This window comes from Siphateles boraxobius, unplaced genomic scaffold, assembly GCF_051911475.1.
Source record: "Siphateles boraxobius isolate OS27281-9 unplaced genomic scaffold, OSU_SipBor_1 25, whole genome shotgun sequence".
NCBI classification, from domain to species: Eukaryota; Metazoa; Chordata; class Actinopteri; order Cypriniformes; family Leuciscidae; genus Siphateles; species Siphateles boraxobius.
The window spans coordinates 15,041,269-15,063,341 of NW_027508866.1; the positions used below are offsets into that span (position 1 = coordinate 15,041,269).

The window sequence follows — 22,073 nt, forward strand, 5'->3', positions numbered from 1 at the left end:
CTGCTAACTATGTGCACTTGTTTTGTTAAATAGAAAAAATGTTGGGGTCTGTGAGATTTTTAATGTTTTTGAAAAGTCTCTTATGCTCACTGAGTCTCCAATTATTTGATCAAAAATACAGAAAAAAAATAATATTGATTTATATGTGCCCCTGTGACAACAAGTTTGGCCCCCCTTGTGGCCCCCCTAAATGTGGAGTGTGAAATAATTTTTACAAAACTGTTTTTTGCTATCTTTGTTATCGTTGTATGCATATTATTTTTTTTATTATTCTATCTTTGTGGATTTGGGAATCGCGGCAAAGTAACGTCTGTCTCCTGCACGCGAGAGAGGAGAGAAGGAGAAAGCTGGTCAGTTGCAAGTCCATTCTTTATGTGCGTATCGGGTGTGCGATGTGTATTGTCTATTAAAATATTGTAATACTTGTTTTAACTATGTACGAGGCACTGTGAGCTGACATCGCATTTGTCTCTCGTCCTTTCACTGCTGTGTGCGGTTCATAGGTAGGCTATGTCCCCAAATTAGTTTATGTCTTATATCATATTATGTTCTTATATTAGAATATCAAATCAGCAAGAGTGCTGTTTTCCCGTGCACAATTGCAACTGTGATATTGATGTTATACAACAGTTCAATTAACAATAAGTTAACATGAGTTACTTTTTAGACACAATATTGTCAATATTGTTTGTTTTCCCTTTATTTCGCCGACTAGAATTTCAAAATGAAACCGTAGCAGAGTCTCAATGCAACAGACAGCGATGATTTATTGACTGAAATCCGCGTTTTGAAGGAATCACTTGCTCCTTTCCCGAATGAATCAGCCGTTTGAACAAATCGGTTGAATGAATGAATCCCTCAACTCACTTCTGTGACTTTCCGCCGCCTACTGGCGGTTTTAGTTTCATATTTAAAGTACCCTTTAATTAAAACGTTAAAATTAGAAATCATTTCATGTTCAAATATTGATTTAAAAAAAATCTCATAGCTTTATTTATGCAATTGTAAATGGAGTGTAAATATATTAATGCCGCTTCTGTGTCACCTCTAGACTGCACTGCAAACATGGATTTTGATTGAATGAATTAATTTGACTGGTAACAGTGGTACTGTATAATTATTGTATAATTAAGTATTATTCTATAAATAAGTATAATTACTGTATAATTTGAATGTTAGTATTTGACATAAAAGGTGATTCATAACTCTAAATAAGTTTAGAAGGAATGTCCATATATAGGTGAAAATGCCCCTGGAAATCGATTTAAGGTGGCAAATTAAATTAATTAAAAATTAATTAAAAAATGAATTTCGGTCCCTGCTGTTAACTGACCACTGCATAGAATATTAAAAAATATGAATATCTTTGTGAGTCTGCTGTCAACAACAGGCCTTGTTGCACAAACCAGCACAAAAACACAATCAGTAAAATATCATCCAATTATCAACAAAACATTGAAAATATTGAGATATATTTTTGTCAATATTCCACACCCCTAATGGACGGTATGAATTTTGATTTCTTCAGGTCTTAAAAAGCCTTAAATTTGACTTTAAAAAGTGTGCAGGAACCCTGTAAACGGTTAGACAGTTACCTAGCAAGTCAGTTATTTTCAGTAAATGAATTAATAAGCTTCTTGGTCCCCATTGCTTTTGCTCTATAGTTCTCACCAAAATGAAGAGAAAGAAGGACATCATGTCAATTACAGTTACTGTGACTAATACTGAATATGTAATGCAAATGTAAAAATATAATGGAAATGCAAATACATTGTTGAATGATTATAAACATGGTATTTTGCCTGTTAATGCCTGCAGTGCAGTGCAGAAAATGATATGACAACAATAAGGTCTAAATGTAACTGGCCCCTCTAACAGTACAACTGGCCCCAGCTTGGCCCCCCCAGTTGAAATGGTCTAGAACCGCCACTAACATTTTCAATCGTGATAATATTCAGCAAAACAGCTCCCTTAGTTGTGTTATGTTAAACTAAATCATGTGTTATAAATAAAATAAAAAAACAATTAAAATTTTTACCTCAGTACATTTCTTCTGTGTGTTTTCTGTGTGCTGTTTCACTCATTTGTTTTGATTAATGTTAATAATGTACACGAGTTAACAAAGAAAAAAGTACAGTATTTACAGATGAAACTGACCTGCCCTTGAAGGCCTGAACAGGCAGTAATTTTGCAAAATTTTGGAGTGCTTTCTCTTTATTTCCCCTTTCCCTCTCTGCTCCACCTGGCCGTTTTCTCTCCATCATCGGGCGCTGCTCGCATTTTTTGGTTGACCGTTTGGCTGAGGCATTAAGTCGAATTGTAAGTTAGCCTTGCCAGTCGAGACTAAAAGATTCGTGAATTTATTTATTGTTATTATTATTATTATTATTCATAATAATAATTTTATTGAATGACGAATTCGAAAATGATCACTGGTAAAGGTAGTAATACAAAATAATAATAAAAAAATAATAAAAAAAACGCTGGCTGGCAGCAGGCCAAATTAGTCGCCAGGCCACCGGGAATTAACTTAATTCATTATCATTTTCTGCACTGCACTGCAGGCATTAACAGGCAAAATACCATGTTTATAATCATTCAACAATGTATTTGCATTTCCATTATATTTTTAGACCGGGAATCGGTGCTCCCGATGGCCAGTCCGGGCCTGTCTTCCAGTATTATAAAACATTTAAAACATTTTTGGAATTCTCTTCAAATAATTTCCCAAACAAACATGCAAACAAATAGCTTAATCCTATTTGAACAAATCAACAAATCAAGGGCAGTTTGTTTCAGAAGAAGTTGTATTTTGTGCAGGTGAAACGTTCGGGTCCATCTATTCTTAATAATCTGCAAGTCTTAAAATAGAAAGCTCAGACAAGTTACCATATGGCCTGCCACTGTAACATAAGCTTATCTTTGGGAACCAGATTTATGACAAATATCCAACTGGTAAAAAAAGAAAAAAATGGGTCAGCACTTTGGATGTCTAAGATAAAAATCCATATGTGGACATTTTATGTTTAGTGCAGAAGATAAAGAACAAAAATATTGAATAGAATATATTGTACAAGTAATGCTATTACTGACAGTATGGTAAAATCAAAACCACAGAAAAATCTTAAATACTTATGAAAGAAAACTTTATTTGTGATTTATAAACAAAACACATTACCAGATTTCATAAAGTAATATAAAATAATAAACACCATTACACTGATGAGCAGGTGTACAAAAATTTTGTCCAACATATTTGCACCGTCAAAGTCAAAAGCATAGTGCCACTTAGGCACTGGATGAATTTATATATTATTACTACACACAAGCAGAATACATAGACCCTTTTTATTTTCTCTTTTATAATTTTTTGACATTTTTGTATTTTTTTTTTCAGAAGGAAGAGGCTTATATCATAGGGATGTATGAACTTGTTCACAATACAGTGTTATTGATTTCAAAGCCTAGCACAAAACGAAGGATTGATCCTTTCAAGTTGCAAAAATCATAAGGTTGTAAAGAAAATGAATTTAGACCATAACACTACAGCATTACATATATCTAGAATGATAATGTCAACATTGATCGCCACAGAGCCGACAACGGTTCTGTCTTCTTTGTACACTCTATGCATGTACGAATCAGTTTATGTTTGTGTATGTCTGTGAATAATTTGATTTATGTATACTTCAGCAGAGACGATAGACATCTCCAGTTCCATCGTAAATGAGAAAAAAATAATTATGAAAAACATATCTGTTCATTTATATCTATATATAGATTTTGTTTTAATTGCGTTTAACATGCAAAACAGTCACTTGGTGATCTGACAGCACTGAACCACGCCTGAAAAGACTTGAATGTGTGTGTGTGTGTGTGTGTGTGTGTGTGTGTGTGTGTGTGTGTGTGTGTGTGTGTGTGTGTGTGTGTGTGTGTGTGTGTGTGTGTGTGTGTGTGTGTGTGTGTGTGAGCGCTTTGTGATGATATGGTCTCATAGCAGCACAAACATCTCTCCTTTACTGAACAGTATCTCTACAGACTTAGAAGGGAAAGAAAAGAGAGATGTGATCCCTCTAAAAAAACTGTTTGAATGTTAAAAAAATCCCATTATTTACAACAACAATGTCATGAAGCTACGTCTCACCATTGATTATATACAGTAGAAAAAAATCTGCACTGTCCACTACTGTGGTCTTTTCAGTTTAATCTCCACTCACCCTCCATCATTGCCCTATAAAGCACCATACGCCATAGGTAAACATCTCCACAATAAGCATGACTGCATAGTCCATGTTGGTTCCACTGCTGTGAGAGCATAAACACTGGTGTGTATTGAGTTTGTGTGTGCATGTAGGGGCCAGTACATGTGCTTATGTTTCCAGCAGAAGGAGTAACAATAATATTGGCAATTTAACAGGCTTGATTTTTCTGCTCTTTCTTGTCACACTGTACAATACGAGCCACCAGGGGGCAGTACTGACATGGGGCCAGCATAGCACACCAGATAAAGGGAGGTTGGCAAAATGAGATATGCAAAAGTTACAAGCAGTAGGTGAGGGAAAGAAGCTGGACTAAGACATTAAGCCAGCAGTAAGTGGGATGACGTCTATCAAACATTCAAAACAGCAGCAAAGGAAGTAGGTGTGTTTGAAAAGAAGCAACAAGCATCCGTTCTACTTTCTTACAGACTTTTGAGAGGCTGTTGTGCTTCAGTCCTGTTGTGGGTTTGTATGTACAGCGAGTGGAGAGCCTGCTCAGGATGTGTTATGTATTAGAGAGCAAGAATCTCTTTAGCTGTATGCACGTAATTTGTCTGTCCATGATTTTGGACTATACAAGATGAGATTTACTTGCTCTTATAAAATATACTGAGATTTCAGCGTTAGTTTAGGAGCGGGACAGAAGCTTTTTTTCTGAGTGTAAAGCAAGTGTCTTGGATTTCGCTGCTACATTCCCATCTCTGCAGACGTGTACTTTAGATCTGCTCTAGAAATCAGACACTGGTCTTTCTGATAATTGCAGTTAGATTTGTGTCTTTTTTTCTTTTCTTTTCTTTTGGTCTTTTACAAAGTTTTGTTTCCAGCAGATCAAGGCGTGAGATAGGGCCTGGGAAGGTTGTTTCTTTCCCATTTGAAGTTGAGGGAGTCAGAGAAAACTCTTGGTTTACAGGAGTTAATATCCAGTTTAATTGGACATTTTTCGATCCTTTTAAAAGAGGAGAGGGACTTCCCTTGATGTGTTTGAAAATGTGATTCACAAGGTGCGAGCGGACTTGGTTTGCATTTTGCAGACTGGAGTGCTTTCTTGGACATTGCTGATAAATTTCTGCACAATGGAGTAGAGTTAGAAAAATAGCCAATAAGAGTCATGGAAATATGTTTACAGGGTTAATTTGTGATTTTTAAGTTCATTGAATTGGTAGGTATGGTATATCGAAGGATCTTTCTCTCTTTACATTTTCAGTATTTTTGGTTTTCTCTTTCTGTCTCTTTCCGTTTGCTACAAACACAAGTTGATCGCTGTAATATTGTAGTAAGACGTTCTTCATTACTCTTCGCCATCATCTTTCCCTTTGTCCTTCTTGTCCTTCTTTTCCTTCTTCTTCTTTTTCTTCTTCTTCTCCTCTTTCTTTCCGAAGGTGATGAACTCGCCCTTCTCATCCACAGCACCTGGGTCCTGCCGGATGGAGATGATGGCAGGGGAGCCGGGAATGATGAAGGCTTCAGGAGGAATCTCTCCCGGTTTGAGGGCTTGTGGAGGGCCGTAGCCGGGGCCCGCACCGTAGCGGAAGCTCCAGCTGTTACTGTTGATTCCAGCTCCAACAGGAGGGGACAGCTGTCCCTCTCCCTCCCCATCTGAGTGAGAAAAATTACAAGGATTAGATTTTATTATCATCACTTAAAAAAAAAAAAATCAGGTTCAAAACAAAAAAATAAAATGACCCAATTACTAATTACTATTATCTAACACCTAACTCTTAGTTTCTCCAGGGATACTACACATGTAATTCAAGCATTATTAGTAGCTTTCACTGAAGAAATTTAAATTTTTTTAGCATATATATATATGGGGAGACAGAAATGTCAGGGTGATGCAATTGTCTTGATATTACAACAAACAAACCAGCAAAAAAATCATCATTGAAAGAACACATTTCTTGAAATGAAAACCGTAAGAAGTTTGGCATAATGAAAATAAAAAAGGTTGCATAAAGTAACGAGTAACTGTGATTAAAAATAATTTATGCAATTAACTCAGCTTCCGTTTTTTTTTAAAGGTCCAATATTGTACACCTTTCTGGAGTTTTATTTTTCGTGTTGATGTCCTTAAGAATATATATGAGCGGTATAAGTACCAAAAACCATCTCAATATATTTTTGCAGGTCCTTTCTCAGGAACTCTTCTAAGAACAGGTTTATTTTGGCCCGTCTAATTAATATTCATGAGCCTCTCTTCTGATTGGCCTGTTGTTTTCTGATTGAGGCACGCCAGGCCAACCACAGGTAACTAGGGTCATGTATGCTGTAGCCTGCTGTGACTTGATGTTGTTCACAAGTAAGGAAAATAATACACCTGTAATGATGGACATTGCTGAGGGAAATGTTATTCGGCCTTATATGTTCGAGCCGGGGTGCTTCTCAATATCCCTCCTTGTTCCCTTGCCCCTCTGTCCTTCATCCAATGACCCGGAAACCAATCAAGCACAGCCATCTTGAAGGACTTCTCAGTTCTCTAATTATACCGTGAGGAGTCGAGGATGGAGGAGTGAGGAGCTTCCAGAGGAGTCATGAGCGAGGATACACAGGTGTATCCTATGCGGAAGAGTTTTATTGACTAAACGTGACGCACGTATAAATTCTCCTCCCCCTTCACATCGGTCACAATCATTTTAATTTATACTTTACGTTTGCAGTTTATATAAACCACACATCTCACATATTGCAACAGGGAATCTTGCTTTATTATTATTTATTATGAATTTCTTAAATGAACAAACTTCAACATAAGGGCAGATCCTTTGAGCGCTGCTGATGACGCTGTGGAGTGACGCTCGAGTGATCAATTCCAATGTATATAAAAAAAGCTTTAATTCGATTCCTCCGTCCTCATTTCCTTTCCTTGCGTCCTTCACTCGCAACCTACACGGGGTGGAGCTGAGACGCGAGGAAAGGAAGCGAGGAAAGGAAACGAGGATGCACAAATAAGAATTGAGAAGCACCCTCGGACTCAGACCCCGAATCTGCGACGACAGGAGAAAAAAAAACCACCTCCTCAAACTTGGCTGTTTCCGAATAGTAGGCTAATTAATGTTTTTTAATTAATGTTTGTCTGTAAACAAAGTCAGACTTCTGAAATAACGTTGCCCATGCAAGTAAGTTACACTAAATGTTAGTTTCTGTTAGCAAAACAAAAGACACAGAGACTGAGTGAGCTCAATTTCACCGTATTTAACAGTAAAAAACAACAGACACCAACAGGGCCGTTTTTTTTTTTGTCGTTTCCAACATATTCTATCAAAGCTTGTGGCAACCATAGACTGTACAAAACAACACCTCAGCATCAAGTATCCATTTACAAATGGAAATTATAATTTCAGATTATGCTTGCTCCATAACGTAAAATAAAATGTGTTAGAAGTTTATTTACGGGTTGAGAATTTGAAGTCGAACCTAACAAGCATCAGGACTGCAGCATCTTTGAGGAGTAGCTTCTTTGAAAAACATTGAACTGTACCTGATTAACGAAGCAGTCACTTGTGAAATGTGCAGAACAGACGGTTAAGGTCAAACTAAATTGCTGAGGTATTTCAGAATAAATAAACATTAGCCACTAGTCTCCTATATGTTGTTGCCTGTGCAATGATGTAGTTTTCTGACATCCATCAACTGAACAGCGTTTTATTGACATGTGTCCGTACAAAAGGAGTAAGGGATGGTGGGCAGTGCTGGGCGTGGAGACTGAAGGCGGTGACTGAGTAGTAATGACATCACATTTTTACGGAAGTCACAACAGCTCGTGAAAAGGCACAGCTATTTTATGCAAGCTGTGTGCATTTGTCTGTGGATTGACTGTTTTGAACCTTATAAGGTAGTTGCATAGCCCCTAGACCTCTGTTATCATAAAAAAAAAAAAACCAGGATATTTCAGTTTTGACAATACGGGACATTTAAATCAATTGACAGACCTTAAAAACAGCTTAATTGCTTATTAATATTTTCAACATTTTTGTCATGTTGTGCAACCAACAAAGCTGAGACCATGCTGGGGAAAAAAATGAAACTATGTCATAGAGAGACCCTGTTTACTGTCAGTCTGTAAATAAATAAATAAATAAAATGTTATTACTTTTTACTTGCTGGTTATACCGCATGACAAGAATCATTACATTTAAACATTTTCTGAAAGCACTATTGTTTTCAAAACTATATCAAACAAACATAAAACACAAAGGAAAAAACTAAATAACTTATTATAAATATAGATTTTTCATTTTTTTTCTTTCTGGAGATGAATGGCAAAAACAATCTGCATCAAATGCATGATTGGAGAAGCATGTTTTCTTCGCTTTATTTAACACTGATCTAAACCTACAAGTAATGTGCGCACACACACACACACACACACTCTTGAGTGCACTTTCATACAATGTTCATGTTTGAAAGTGTACTACCCCAACAGGGACAGAGAGCTGAGTACAGAGTGAGAGACTTATGTACTACTTTCCTACAGAAGCAGGGCTCTTTGCCACACCAGTTACTCTATGACCTACTTTCATTTCTGTGTTTTATTTAGATCTCACCATGGCCCTGAAATGCAATTCTGTTTGTTTTTTGATCTGTACGTTTATGGCAGTACCGCACGGCTTATTTCAATAAATGCAAAACCTAGCAGGGATTATCCATTTTGATATTCTTTCCTCAGCTTAAATGAATCTGCATGGGTGGATTGTGCATCTATGTGTGCGTGCAGCAATTTACTAGACTAAATTAGGAATCCTTCTCAGTTCCAGGCACGTCTAAATTTAGATACTTCAAATACAGCCTTTAATTTGCAAACTGCTCTTTTTTTCTATGGCTACTGATCCAATATGTGTAAGTGTTCAAAATCTTGACCATGCTGAAAATATACCACCTCTGCATCAATACAGAACACTCATGGCACGCAGATGGTGCAGTGAAGAGTCAATGAGAGAGCGTTCACATGCACACTGTATGCCGCCCCCTGGGCTTGACGGATCACATTTGACTGAGAAGGTCAGAAATTGTGGTTTTAGAGTGGTAGCATTTACTTGCAGAGTGGTCAGATCTCTAGTGAGAGAGTAACTCATGTGTTCATGTGTTAGTCACACCTCACTCCATCTCCCTGTGGCTTTCATTATGGCAGTAATATCAGTGCATGTGTGTGTCTGCTTGTTAAGTTTCATGCCAGAGGAGGTCAACTGAGCAGACTAGTTCTCGTCCTCATGAGACCAAAGAGAAGATCAGCATAGTGAAGCTTTAAGCAACAGTTTAAAACAAACTTTCATTGCATTTCTCTCTTTTTTGTAAAGGTCAATGACATATAAGTGTTCCTGATTTAAAAAAGAAAAAAAATTAAAAACACATTTGCCAAGTTTTTAGAAATGTATACTTTTTGTTTTCAAATGTTTTTGAAAAGAACTTTCAATTTGATGACTTATCAAATAAACATCAAAGTAATAAAATGTAAAGATCTTTTCTGCATTTTTGTACTTGTTGGTTGCACCACAAGCCTTTTATTCTGCAAACATTGTTGAACTATTAATAATCAGCGTATCAATTTTCTTAATTGAATCCATTTTCCTTTTTTAATTTTTTTTATATAATTAATAAATGATTTTGCCAAATTACTTCAATGTTTCTTTTCAAGAATTTTATTTATTTAATAGTTTTTATTATTATTATTATTATTGGCTGTCTATTATTATTATTGGCTATCTGGCACTCTAAATTTATGCAAAATTAATTTTATTCCAGAAATTAAACACATTCTTTTTATAGATTGTGGTTTTTCAAACTGTCTGTAAAAACTGCCCCAGATTAGCCTGTTCTTATAAGGGATAAAAATATCCAACATTCACTGCTAAACAATCGTGTAATTCCATTTGAGGTTGATTTTTGGTAAAATGTCAATAATATGATGTCTGACCATTTATAAAGCCACAATACCAAGTTTGACAACACAATGCTTAATAACTTTTTTATTTTATTTTATTTTTCCCCCTAATAAGTAGGATAGTAGGAGCTAATACATAAATAAATAAATAAATAAATAAATAAATAAATAAATAAATAAATATATAATATAATAATATATAATAAGTAGGATAGTAGGAGCTAATATATATATATTAGCTCCTACTAAAATAAAATAAAATAAATTAAGTTATCTTTTCATTTATATATTAGCTCCTACTATCCTACTATATATATATATATATATATAAATATAAAGTATATTAAATTATTACTGTTTTTTCAGTATTTTTGATCAAATAAATGCAGGCTTGATGAGCATAAGAGACTTAAACATAAAACATAAAAAAACAGATAAGTCAAATATATGTATAGATATATGTCATGCTATTTAAAATATAAGTACATATATGGCCATATATTACATTTTTGCATGGGCGTGCTTTCCTACATTCTAAAAAATAATGTTTGCATAAATTTTTTGGAGTTATCTTTGACTTAATTTATCTTCAACCAGCAAGCTACATTGAGTTAGAGGAACTTAATCATTTGTATAAACACTAATTTTTAAGTTGATTCCGCAAAAAAATTAAGTCGCTCCAACTTCCAGAGTTGTAACCCTGGGACCAATTAATCTATCTAATCTTAATCTAATCTATTTCAGTTTAAAACAGCACATGCTAACATATCTTATTTAACATGTATATTTAACGAACAAGCAAGGCTTGTCACTGACATTAGCGGAGTAATTGCTTATAGAGTCAATGTGTTTACCTTTATGTATCTACTCTTCAGCACAATAGTAAGCACAAAAACTTCAACATTACAGAAACTCTTTTAAATGTCAAACATAACAGCATTTAAAACTAACAGGTCTTTCTCTTCACTAAAAACAAATAAATGAACACTCAGTTTCAACATTTATTCTCTTTATCCAGTCCTATGCAAAGCATGCTGGGAACTAGAAATCCACTGCCTAATTTCCTATGTTATCAAGACAATTTCATTAAGTTACTACAACTTAATTTTAAAAAACAATTAACACAGACATTTGAGTTTAAATTACAGACAATATTAAGTTGATGTAATGAACAACATTATTATATCAACAGAACTTAAAAGGTTTAATTAAAACAATAAATAAGAATTTTTTTTATCTTGCAATCATACATTTATTTAAGTTGTGGTAACAAGTCCCCTGAATTACATGTGTAATCCAATTTATAATATTTCTACCTCTCTTTTTCTCTACCTTCCACTCCTCTCCCCTTCCACACCTTGCTCTTCTTCCATTTTGAGTATGGCTGGTTGCCATGGAAACCTCCTCCCCCATCGCCCACTCCCAGCTGCTCCTGCTGCAGTATCTAAGATTCATTGTTGTTGCCTGGCAACAAGTCACACAGTGTTTCCTAGCAACAGGACCACCGGAGGGGTCTGCCAATCCTGAACCTCTGTGCATCTCCAACCCCCACATCCCCCCTTCTCTTTCAGCATCCCTCTCATTCTATCATTTCTTTCCTTCCTCTATTACTTCTCGTCTCTCTGCATCCCACATGCTTAATCTTTTAAATGACTCTCGGTACAGCGACATAATATATCTTAAATAAAATTCATCTGTGTCTTATTTTCCTGCTTGGCCTCTTTTCTGTTCCTCCTGTTCCCATGAACCTCAACTGTGTTATAATTTACAAGCACTAAACCAGCCCTTACACAACACACCTGCACTGGTTCAGTAACACAACATTAGCCTGCTTATAATCACAACACCCAATTTTAAATGGACAGCTAGACTGGTTTTCATAAGTCTATCAGATTTACAGTTTATAGTTCCTACTTCAAACCTCTCTGCAGCCTGCTAGTAAAGAATCAATGTATTTCTCTTTCTCCTCTCCTCCTCTCTCTTTCTCTCTCGAGTCGAGTGTGCCTCTCTCGATCTGTCCCACTTACTCTATCCATTTTTTCCCGCTGTCTGCTGTCATTCCAGTCCGGCTCTGCTCTATCAGCCTGTCAATATCTCCACCATCCACCCCCCAGGAGACCAGCCACTCTTCCTTCATTCCTCTAATGGCACATTAGATTGATCGTCCTCTGTCTATCTGGCTGATCTTTGAGGAGAAGCATATCTCAGTAATGCAAATTCAATAACAGGCTTCATGCATCACAATATTTAAATACTTTGGTACTGATCTTCAGTAGAGTAGATGAAAGATGCCATCCAAGGCACATCATGCTCTTACTCAAAATAAACACATTTGGTTTATTGTGTCAACTAATGATTATGTTGCCTAATTATGTGTTAGGCAGTTGAGGGACGCAGCACTAAATTACAAATGAAATCCTGTCAGAGGAGGACTTGCCTTGATAAATCAGTATTTGTTAAAAGGAACTTACAGTATTTTAGCTTTTTTTCAAAGTCTTGATTTTGTTTTTGGGGTCCACTAGAATGTTTTCATGCTTGAATGGTCAAAAAAACTCGTTTTTCACACATTTTATATTATTGCAGCACCTCTTTTCCTTTTCTGTCAGTAACGCTCTGTTTACTTCCAGTCTCTATGAAGCTCCTCCTTCTGAAAAGCACAGTGAGCTCTGATTGGTCAGTTGGACCAGTGTGTTGTGATTGGTCAACCTTTTGAAGTGTGTTTCGGAAATGTCACGTCTATAACCATAACTTCGAGTTTGAATACTACTAAAGCAAATCAACCAGGCCTTACCCCTTTTATCGTGAATGCCTTGAGCGGGAATTATTTAAATGAGGAATAACGTGATGTGTTCGTTCCCGGAAGAAAACTTAAGACCAGGTATTTCAGGGAGTTCAGAAACAGTGCTTACTGGAATAGAGAATAACTCTATTTGAAGTGGACTTTGTGCTTTGTAAATTTGCACACCTTTCACAATCAAACAGCAACATTACACACTAAAGAAAGTTAAAAATATGTAAAATAGGAACACTTTAATAAAAACACTTTAATAAAAACTTTGGAATAAGTAAAGAAGAATATGATAGTATGTATATATATATATATATATATATATATATATGTATATATATATGTATATATATATATTTATATATATATATCTAAGAGAATGACGCACCACTGAACCACAGCGAGTAATTGTCTGGATTGCTATTTACAGGAAGTCTGAAAAAATGAATGCTAAAGCTCCAGCCAGACTTGCAGACTTGTTCTCTGTCATTTTAGATCTTGGGAGCAGTATTGCAATAGAGAGCGACAATGGAAAGAACACTCTGTACATGGATTTGAAATCTTTTAGGGCATTCAAGCCAGTAAAAGGGCAGAGAAAAAGCTGACATTTTTGGATAAATGAGTCTAACCTGCTTTGAACAGGCTGTATCAAACATGCATGAATCCATATCAGTTAGAATCAGCTTCAATTTGGGTCAAAAGTTTTGGCCAGCCCTGATTAATTTCTAAGATTCATTACAAGAAATGCATTAGGCAATATTAATTTAAACCGATGTAATAGGTTGATAAACATGATAATTTAGCTAGAGAGAAAATTACCAGATTAGCAAGAGCATGAAGTTTTGCAAGAAGATGATGGAGTCATCGGTTTCGGATGATTAAGATTTAATTAGACTCAGTTAGCAATGCAGACGTCTTTAAGATGTGACCTCACCTGCTGCGCTGGAGACCGTTGGCCAGTTCTGGACCAGCATGCCTTGTGCTCCCTGCATCACAGCTGAAGCCTCCTCCATATGCACAGAGCTAAAAACACAACCATGTCATTAGTGTTGAAATTTCAAACATCAAGTAATTCTTTGGACTGCTATTAAAAAGGCAGAGAAAAATGCTCAGTAAAACTGATGTAAATATATTTCAAATGCAGCTTCGCTTTTGGGCTGTGAAAGTAGATAAGATGTGCAACGGGGACAGATGTGTTAGCGTGTATTTTTCTGAGCTTTGGTCTGAAGGTGCGTGTGATGGTGAAAGTACATGTGACAGTGTGTGCTAGACTATCTGTGATCTAATGTGTCTGTGCGTGAGGTGATGTGTGTGTGTGTCTTGGTGGTTGTCATGATGCTTTATCTCCTTCAGACATGTTGACTGGAAAGCACATTCACAGAGTGTCTAAATATATAGGCCTACATGATACACAGAAATACACAATCCCCTGGTTTCTCAGACAAGGCTTAAGCCTAGTCCCAGACTAATACATATCTTAAAATATGTCAATGCCATTGTTTTGTCTCAAGATGCTCACCAGTAATGTTTTTATTATTATTATTATTATTATTTCTAAATCATATAAAAGCTGATAAATGTTCTAATAATTAAGGGCTAATCCTGTTATTAATCCAATTAATCTATTAAAGCAATTAATCTAAGCCCTGTCTGTGAAACCAGGCCATGATACAAAAATTACCTCTTAATTTATCTCATACGATATTATGTTTGTATCATGAATATAACAGTAAATTGTGTAATATTATTACAATTCAAAATAACTGTTTTCTATTTGAACATATTTTAAAATGTAATTTATTCCTGTGATCAAAGCTGAATTTTCAGCACTGACAATCTTTATTTTGGGTGAACTATACACAATATTGTTACTATCCACGATACATATTGTTGCATTTTTGTATTGCAATATATTGTGACACGATAAATGAATCTAAAATATATTACGAAGTGTTGTTACAAATAAATGTATAAATTCATCATAAATGTATGGAACAGAAAAATTGGACAAATATAAATGTTATGAACATGATTTTTTTGCAGTGTGATGAAGAAATACTGGATTGCATAGAAAATGTATTACATTTTCAACATCTCCCTTCTCTCACAAGGGCCCATTTCATAATCTGATTTCCCCTAATACATTGTTGTGTTTCTTTACCATCTTTATCTTCCCTCCATTCCCTCATTTCTCAGTCTCGGTCTGTCAGCAGGCCATGCATAACATAAGCCTGGGAACTTGTGGTAGACAGCTGAAGATGTACTATGTACTTAAAATTTCAACAAATACCGCGATGCACCCTAGAGTTACATTGTGCATATGCATTACATTAAAGGGACTTCTCATCACCCATATACACTTTTCAGCGATGGCCTTTTGCTTTTAGCACGGCTCTGTGCGTTTGTTACCATGGAAACCACGATCAGACAAGCACCCACATAAAGAGCAGATCTGTGAATAATGCCACAGCACTCCTATACATCCATTATGAATGTACAGACACGAGGAGCAGAAAGGATGTGGGTATAGCAGGGCATCTGCAATGCAGCACAGGGTGTGCCCAGCCGCTACAGCTTCCATAACTCTGATCCAGTGTGTGTGTGTGTGTGTTAGCATGATGGATCTTTATAATTCCCTTAAAGCTGAAATGCACCCTGTGCCTTGAGGCAGAGTGAATCAGTAACTTTTCTAGCCTAAGGAGAGGCTTGTCGATTGAGGGGTGTGGATTTAAAGCCACTGGAGAGGATGTCTGGATACTTGAGCTGTTCAGAATAAGGCTAAATGAAGAGAAAGCATGCCAGAGATAATTAACCATAGTAATTATTGGCTCATTCAGGGTCAAAGGAAAGTTATGGATAAATAATGTAAATCTACAATATAATAATAATAATAAGACATATTGAATTTACAGAAACCTTTAAACATCCTCTCCTGAAATTAATCTACAAGTAATGGTTTAAATTGAAATAATGAATGAATTAAATATATGCAATATACATAACTATTTAAAAGTTTGGGGTTGGTAAGATTGTTTTTAATGTTTTTGAAAGAAGTCTCTGATGCTCATCAAGACTGCATGTATTTGTCTAAATACTGTAAAAACAGTATGATTGTGAAATAATATTACAATTTTACAATAACAGTTTTCTATTTTTAATGTATTTAATTTATTCCTGTGATGGCAAAGCTGAATTTGCAGCATCATTACTCACTCTTTATTGTCACATGATCCTTCAGAAATCATTCTAATATGCTGATCTGCTGTAGCCTGGCTCTGCCCTCCTACGTACTTCGGCTCCATTTTCAATTTCCTTCAGTACTACATCTGTACAGAGGGAGTGGCTGAGAACGATGACGTTGATGTTGTGCCTTTTTTTGAGTTGTAGTTCACTAATGGCAGCGGAGAAAGATGCGAGCGAAGCCATTGTGGCAACGCTGCCGAATATCAAGAAGTTAAAGCCGGAGCAAGAACAATCTTTACTTAGTTTTGTTGGTGGCCATAATGTTGTGGCCCTCCTCCCCACGGGGTTTGGGAAAAGTTTGATTTTCCAGCTCGCTCTGTTAGTGGTGTACGAGTTTGCTAAGGTGAACGCTAGGCATACGTCACGACCAAACGTTAGCGATTGGTTATGGCAGATCCAGAGTGACTCTGGGCAGATCCAATAGTTTTAGACTTGAATAGAGTACCCGCCTACAAGGAAGTTAACGCTTGTCAATGGAGCGGTGCCAGACTCTATGTACAAATGAAATGAAATGTACGAGAGTCTGGTGGGACCAGGCTAGATCTGCTGCTCAAGAAACATTTCTTTATTATTATCAATATTGAGAACATTTGGGAATCATTATTTGATGAATAGAAACAGCAGTCATTTGGAATGTGGAACTTTTTAATTCAATTTTTTCTTAACAATGTAAATGTTTACAAGTCACTTTTAAATGATAATTTATTGCATCCTCACTTAATAATGTATAAAAGTATTAATTCCTTTTAAAAAGTACATGCTTATATCTCCTATTCTTCCATTTAGGCTAAATTACCTACATTACACTTTCATCTAATGCTTACTTTATCTTTAAAAACACTATTAATTTAATAATACTGTAATATGTACTTATTATAACCTTTAGCAAATCTCAAATATTCCATTTTCATTCTGTACATTGTACACTGTAACGTTGTGATACCTAAATTCACAAAATTCGCATTAAAAATATTGATTTTAATTCTTAGTGCTTCATCAATCATTTTATTTAGACAAAACCGTAAGGGATTTTAATATCTACTTTTTTTCGGTAATCAACCATAACATAATAATTGGCTTATCTGCCAGAATTGTTATGTTGATGCATGTCTATATGTAATTTATTATTATTTAATGTTGTACAATATTTAAATGGTGCTCAAAGTGGCTCACACAGTGTCTACACCGGACGCGACGGACAGATAGAAATTGTCCACATTGGAGGCGTCGAAGCGAATTGCAAATCCATTTTTTCTTTGTATCCAAAATAGCGTGAACGCTAGAGTGTGTCAGAAATAGATTGGGGCAGCAGTTTACGGTTGGGAATTTGTTGTCATGTTGTTCTGCACTGCATCTAGTGTAGACAGCATCACTGATTATAATGGGTTTCCTTTTTTTTATCGCGTTGCATCGCACCGCTCGCCTCTGGTTTAGACACGGTGTCATCTATTTTTTTCCCCTGTGTGTAATGTCTCCTGTGCCCCTTTTTGCACCAGCCTTCAGTCACAGACAAGCACATAAAACACACACAGACTAAACCATCCCTGGAGATGAGCCCACAGGGTAGCACAACATTATCACATAAAACAGACAGCCCTTCACCCTTTGGAAACTGTATATGTGTGGTGATAGAGGAGGGGGGCCTGGTTGTCTCCAGATGTAAGTGTGTGTGCGGTTATGTGTGAAGAGTTGGGGAGAGAATAAATATTTAGCATTTTAGAGATGACTCATTTTGTCAGTATTTGTGCATTGAAATGCTCCTCCTGGGATTTGAATTGCCTGCTTATCGGGCTTGGGGAAGCTCACACAATCAGCTCATCTGCTAGCTTGTCCTTTATGCTTGGTTGTGAAGGACTGTGCATCTGCTGTGGAGAATTCTGATGACCTACATACTCAAGATCAGACTGCAGAGCCACTATGCCAGGGAAAGGCCCTTAGCAAACGCTTCAAAGCTTGTGTTTGTGTGTGATAACGGCAGACAGAGCTCAGTCGGTCCACAGAGGAAGAGGCAAGAGGTCAGGAAGAAGTCAGAGAGCTCCTGGTGGTCATGATTCTGGTGGCTCTCTATAGCCGTTAGCAAACATCAGCACTGACAATCTTTTTGTGTTTTACTAATATGCTCCCTGTCCTCTTTAATTCTTCATTCCATCTTCTTTTGTTAAACTCTGTCAACAGCAAACTTAAACGGACACACACTATTATGGCTATAATTCGGTTGTAGAATGAAATCTAAGGTTACGTTTACACGACAACAATGCGATAAAAACGAAAACATTTTTCTTTCTCATTTTTTAAAAAGTTTTGCACACAGACGACAATGTGTCAAAACGATGCCCGTTCACATGGATCCGGAAAGATGACTAAAATTGCTGCGTTATGTTGCCGGGCCAGTAGTTGCCAATGTAATTTTGTAAATTAACACTACGCGTCTATATACTGAACACATAATACATAGGGGGAAATATATTGGTGAAAGTAAGGTTAAATAAGTGTTTTACAAAAAGGTAAAAATTTGTTGTGCATTAGGTTTTATGCACTGACAATAAACTATACTTTTTCAACATTTATTAAGCTTGGTTAATGTTGCCTTCTACATGTTAGAAATTTTGCATTGGCAAATAACTTAATAAAATAAGTTGAAATACTAAATTAGTAAAACTGAAATGAAAAAAAAGCATAACAACTTTGTTATGCTTTTGCCGTTTTATAATTTTCATATTTTTAACTTTAATTTAAACTAACTTGAAAATTGAAAATGTAAAAATAAAAGCTCATTCAAAATATAAATACTATAATAGTATTTAAAGAATATTAAAACAACACTGCTATGAATTACCATTAGTTATTACAAGTATTACAAGTAAACATCAATCAATTAACAAGCATATTTATGAATTCAGTTACAATTTATTTTAAGGTGACATAGATACATTGTACTTACTCAGATAAGTAATATTAATTGACTACATGTACTTACTATAGAGTTACTGTTAGGGTTTGGTTTAGGGTTAGTTACTTGTAATTATGGATAATTTACTGTTATTACTATAGCAAGTACATGTAGTAACGTGTAACTACACCTTGAACTAAAATTTGACCACAAATTAAAAAAAAAAACATTAATCTAAATTATTAAATGCTGTAAAAAATATTGTCATTGTTAGTTTATGGTACCCAAAGCATTAATTACTGTTATAAATCTAACCTTCCTTTAAAGTATTATCACTATTTTTCCAATCCTTAAGGTTTAATGAAAAATTCAACAGATGTTTTGTGTAATATGTATAATATTTTGAGGATGCTTTTTAGCTTCTACTCTCCCTTCAATTAGATTAAGTTCAAACATGATGGTTTCCTGCATAATGACATTGAGTGTCAGAATTTGATTATTGTGGGTCAGGAAATGAGGAAATTAGAATTGGACATGATTCACAGGGCTTTACACTTTTACTCCGCTACCAAACCAAGGTCTAATGGTCTTTTCTCATAAATAGAGAAAATATTTAATAGTAGTACAGAATAAAACCTCATATTCAATTATTATTTAGCTACAGAGAATGAGGTGTGTTCCATTTCGGTTCAGAGAGGACTGTAACTCTTTCAGGACATTATTAACAGCAAAAGTGCTTACCTCTGCACTCCCGCCCTCAGCGACGCAGAGTAACGCCAGTCAGCATTTGGCCCTTTGGGCTGGAGAAGGAGAGAGAGAGAGAGAGAGAGAGAGAGAGAGAGAGAGAGAGAGAGATAGATAGATGAAGAGAGATAGAGGGGAAGAAAGGGTGGAAGGACAGAAAAGGGTTAGATACATTCTCATAAATAAATCATGGTGCTCTGTGTGTGTGTTTCTGCCTTGCATTTTAATATGAAGCACAGCTAAAGGAGACCAGGAGTACAGTGACGATTATTGGCACTACGCCATGGCCCATGACTCACTTGTATAATCTTGTGAGTGTGGAGAGAGTGCTTCATAATAAAGCATATGAAGGACACTTGACATTCACCTAATAACATACACAACCCATTGTAGGGATGCACGGTATTGATTAATGGCCAATATTAGTGATTTTTAACTTATCGATATTGGCCGATATTGGATATTTCATTTTGCATCATCATTTTTGCATTTAGAGTCTTTGCCATCATGTAGAGCTTATTAATTATTTTTTAATCATTTAATAACACTGTTGAATTTAATCTTGAAAGAATATCTGTCTTTCATATATCCAATTGTTATGATGTTATGCTTAAATTCACTTTACAGCTTTTACAGTTTTTTAATTTTTTTTTTTTTAACAAAATATTATAGAATTTAAATATCGGCCATAACACTGACATATTTATTTGGCATCAGCCAAAATATTAATATTGTGCATCCCACAACTTCTGCTCAAAACCAAGGCCCTAAATTTCTTTTTTCTTCTCCCAACATCCATCCCATTCCCCATGGTACAATGATATCATCCTGGGATACCAGCTGACCTCATGTAATATGATACTAGAGCATTTTCTGCCCTCAACTAGAGCAACTCAATCTGAGCACTGGTCAGAAGATGACCATTTACCTTGTAACCAAATACAAAGCCTCAAACACAAAAAGGTCATCTGTTTCTCCAGCAATCCACAGTAAATGAATGAATTGGTCTTACACAGAGGGAGAGCACAACCACGTAGTTGCCATTTATATTTGCCCTAGTAAAATACTGAAAAAAAAATCTGGGTTGTAGAATATGCGATGGGATGAGGCATTAGAGAATGGCCCAGATAATTTGAGTAAATAACATTCTTTAATCAGGTGAATTCAGTGGGGGGAGAGAGTGTGTGCAAAGAGACTCTGCCTCGCTCTCACAATGTAATTTGCAGGGCTTGAGAATCAAAGGCTGGGGGTTAATTTCATTGCCTGCTCTCTTATCTCGGACAGACGGCCTCTGCTCCTAAATCCTCTGCAGTGTCAAATGAGCTGCAGTGTCTGTGCTGCCTCTCACCAACACATGTGAGAGGATCTGATGTTGTCAAGAGCAGCACTCTATAAACTCTAGATATTCTTGTGCTGCAGACATTTTTAGACTATTTTTTTTTTTTTTTGTCGTCCTTTATATCTTTTTTTAAACCAGCTGTAACATCCCCTCCCATGAGCCAGAGATCAAGGCCACACAGCCTTTGGATCATGTTCTGGCTAATTAAAACACATTTCATGAATCCATGGCTGACAGAGTGAACATGAATTCACGCCAATTACACTGACAAAAACACATCAGTTGAATATCTATGACAAATGCATTGCACAGGCATAACATACAGTTTATCTGCATAAACTGTAAGGGTTTTGATGTTTGGTTTGCAAAATTGTGACTTTTGTGACTGGGATTTTTCTCTCAAAAGTCCCTTTTACTTCAGTGTAATTTAGTGTATACAAAATAATGATGAAATTCAAACACAATCTTGAAGTAAAGACAGAGACATTACCTGGAGTGGCAATGGGAGGAAGGAAATAATCCTGAAAATGTGATGACATCCTCAAACGTGGTAGCAAATGCCTGAATCATCATAAATGCAGTGTGCTACTCTAGAAAGTCTTGATGTTTGACACTAATGCAGTGTGAAGCAAAGCACTGTAAATCTGCACTAGATAACCACAGTACAACATGAGATGACAAGGTCAAAAGGTTCTGACACATGGACACAGAGCTTCATTGCAGCTCCTGGTTGGACTAAATTGCTTTTTACACTAAAACATATTAGACATGCTGGAAAGCAGAGTTGGGGTATACTGAGCTAACGTTTAGTTCCCTGCATGATGCATCACATATGATTATATTTTATTTAAATAGCTCTTCATATTAGCTTCTTGTGCATATATATCTATCTATCTATATATATATATATATATATATATATATATATATATATA

The 22,073-nt window shown here is 35.9% G+C and overlaps 1 protein-coding gene across 7 annotated transcripts in view; it reads right to left on the bottom strand.

Annotated features, from left to right (window-relative positions):
• Positions 1 to 3,129: 3,129 nt before the first annotated feature.
• The window catches only part of LOC143750051 (protocadherin alpha-C2-like), a 57,985-nt gene continuing 39,041 nt past the window's right edge, over positions 3,130 to 22,073 (bottom strand). For 5 of the 7 annotated variants that reach the window (XM_077242880.1, XM_077242885.1, XM_077242883.1 and 2 more), the window contains exons 2-4: positions 19,797 to 19,855; positions 13,857 to 13,945; positions 3,377 to 5,855 (exon numbers count right to left, since the gene is read on the bottom strand). In XM_077242880.1, the coding sequence (XP_077098995.1) occupies positions 5,548 to 5,855; positions 13,857 to 13,945; positions 19,797 to 19,855 (456 nt within the window). In that variant the 3' untranslated portion in view covers positions 3,377 to 5,547. Of the gene's footprint in view, positions 5,856 to 13,856; positions 13,946 to 19,796; positions 19,856 to 22,073 lie in introns of all 7 variants that reach the window. The other 2 variants (XM_077242884.1, XM_077242879.1) reach the window with 1 other exon arrangement.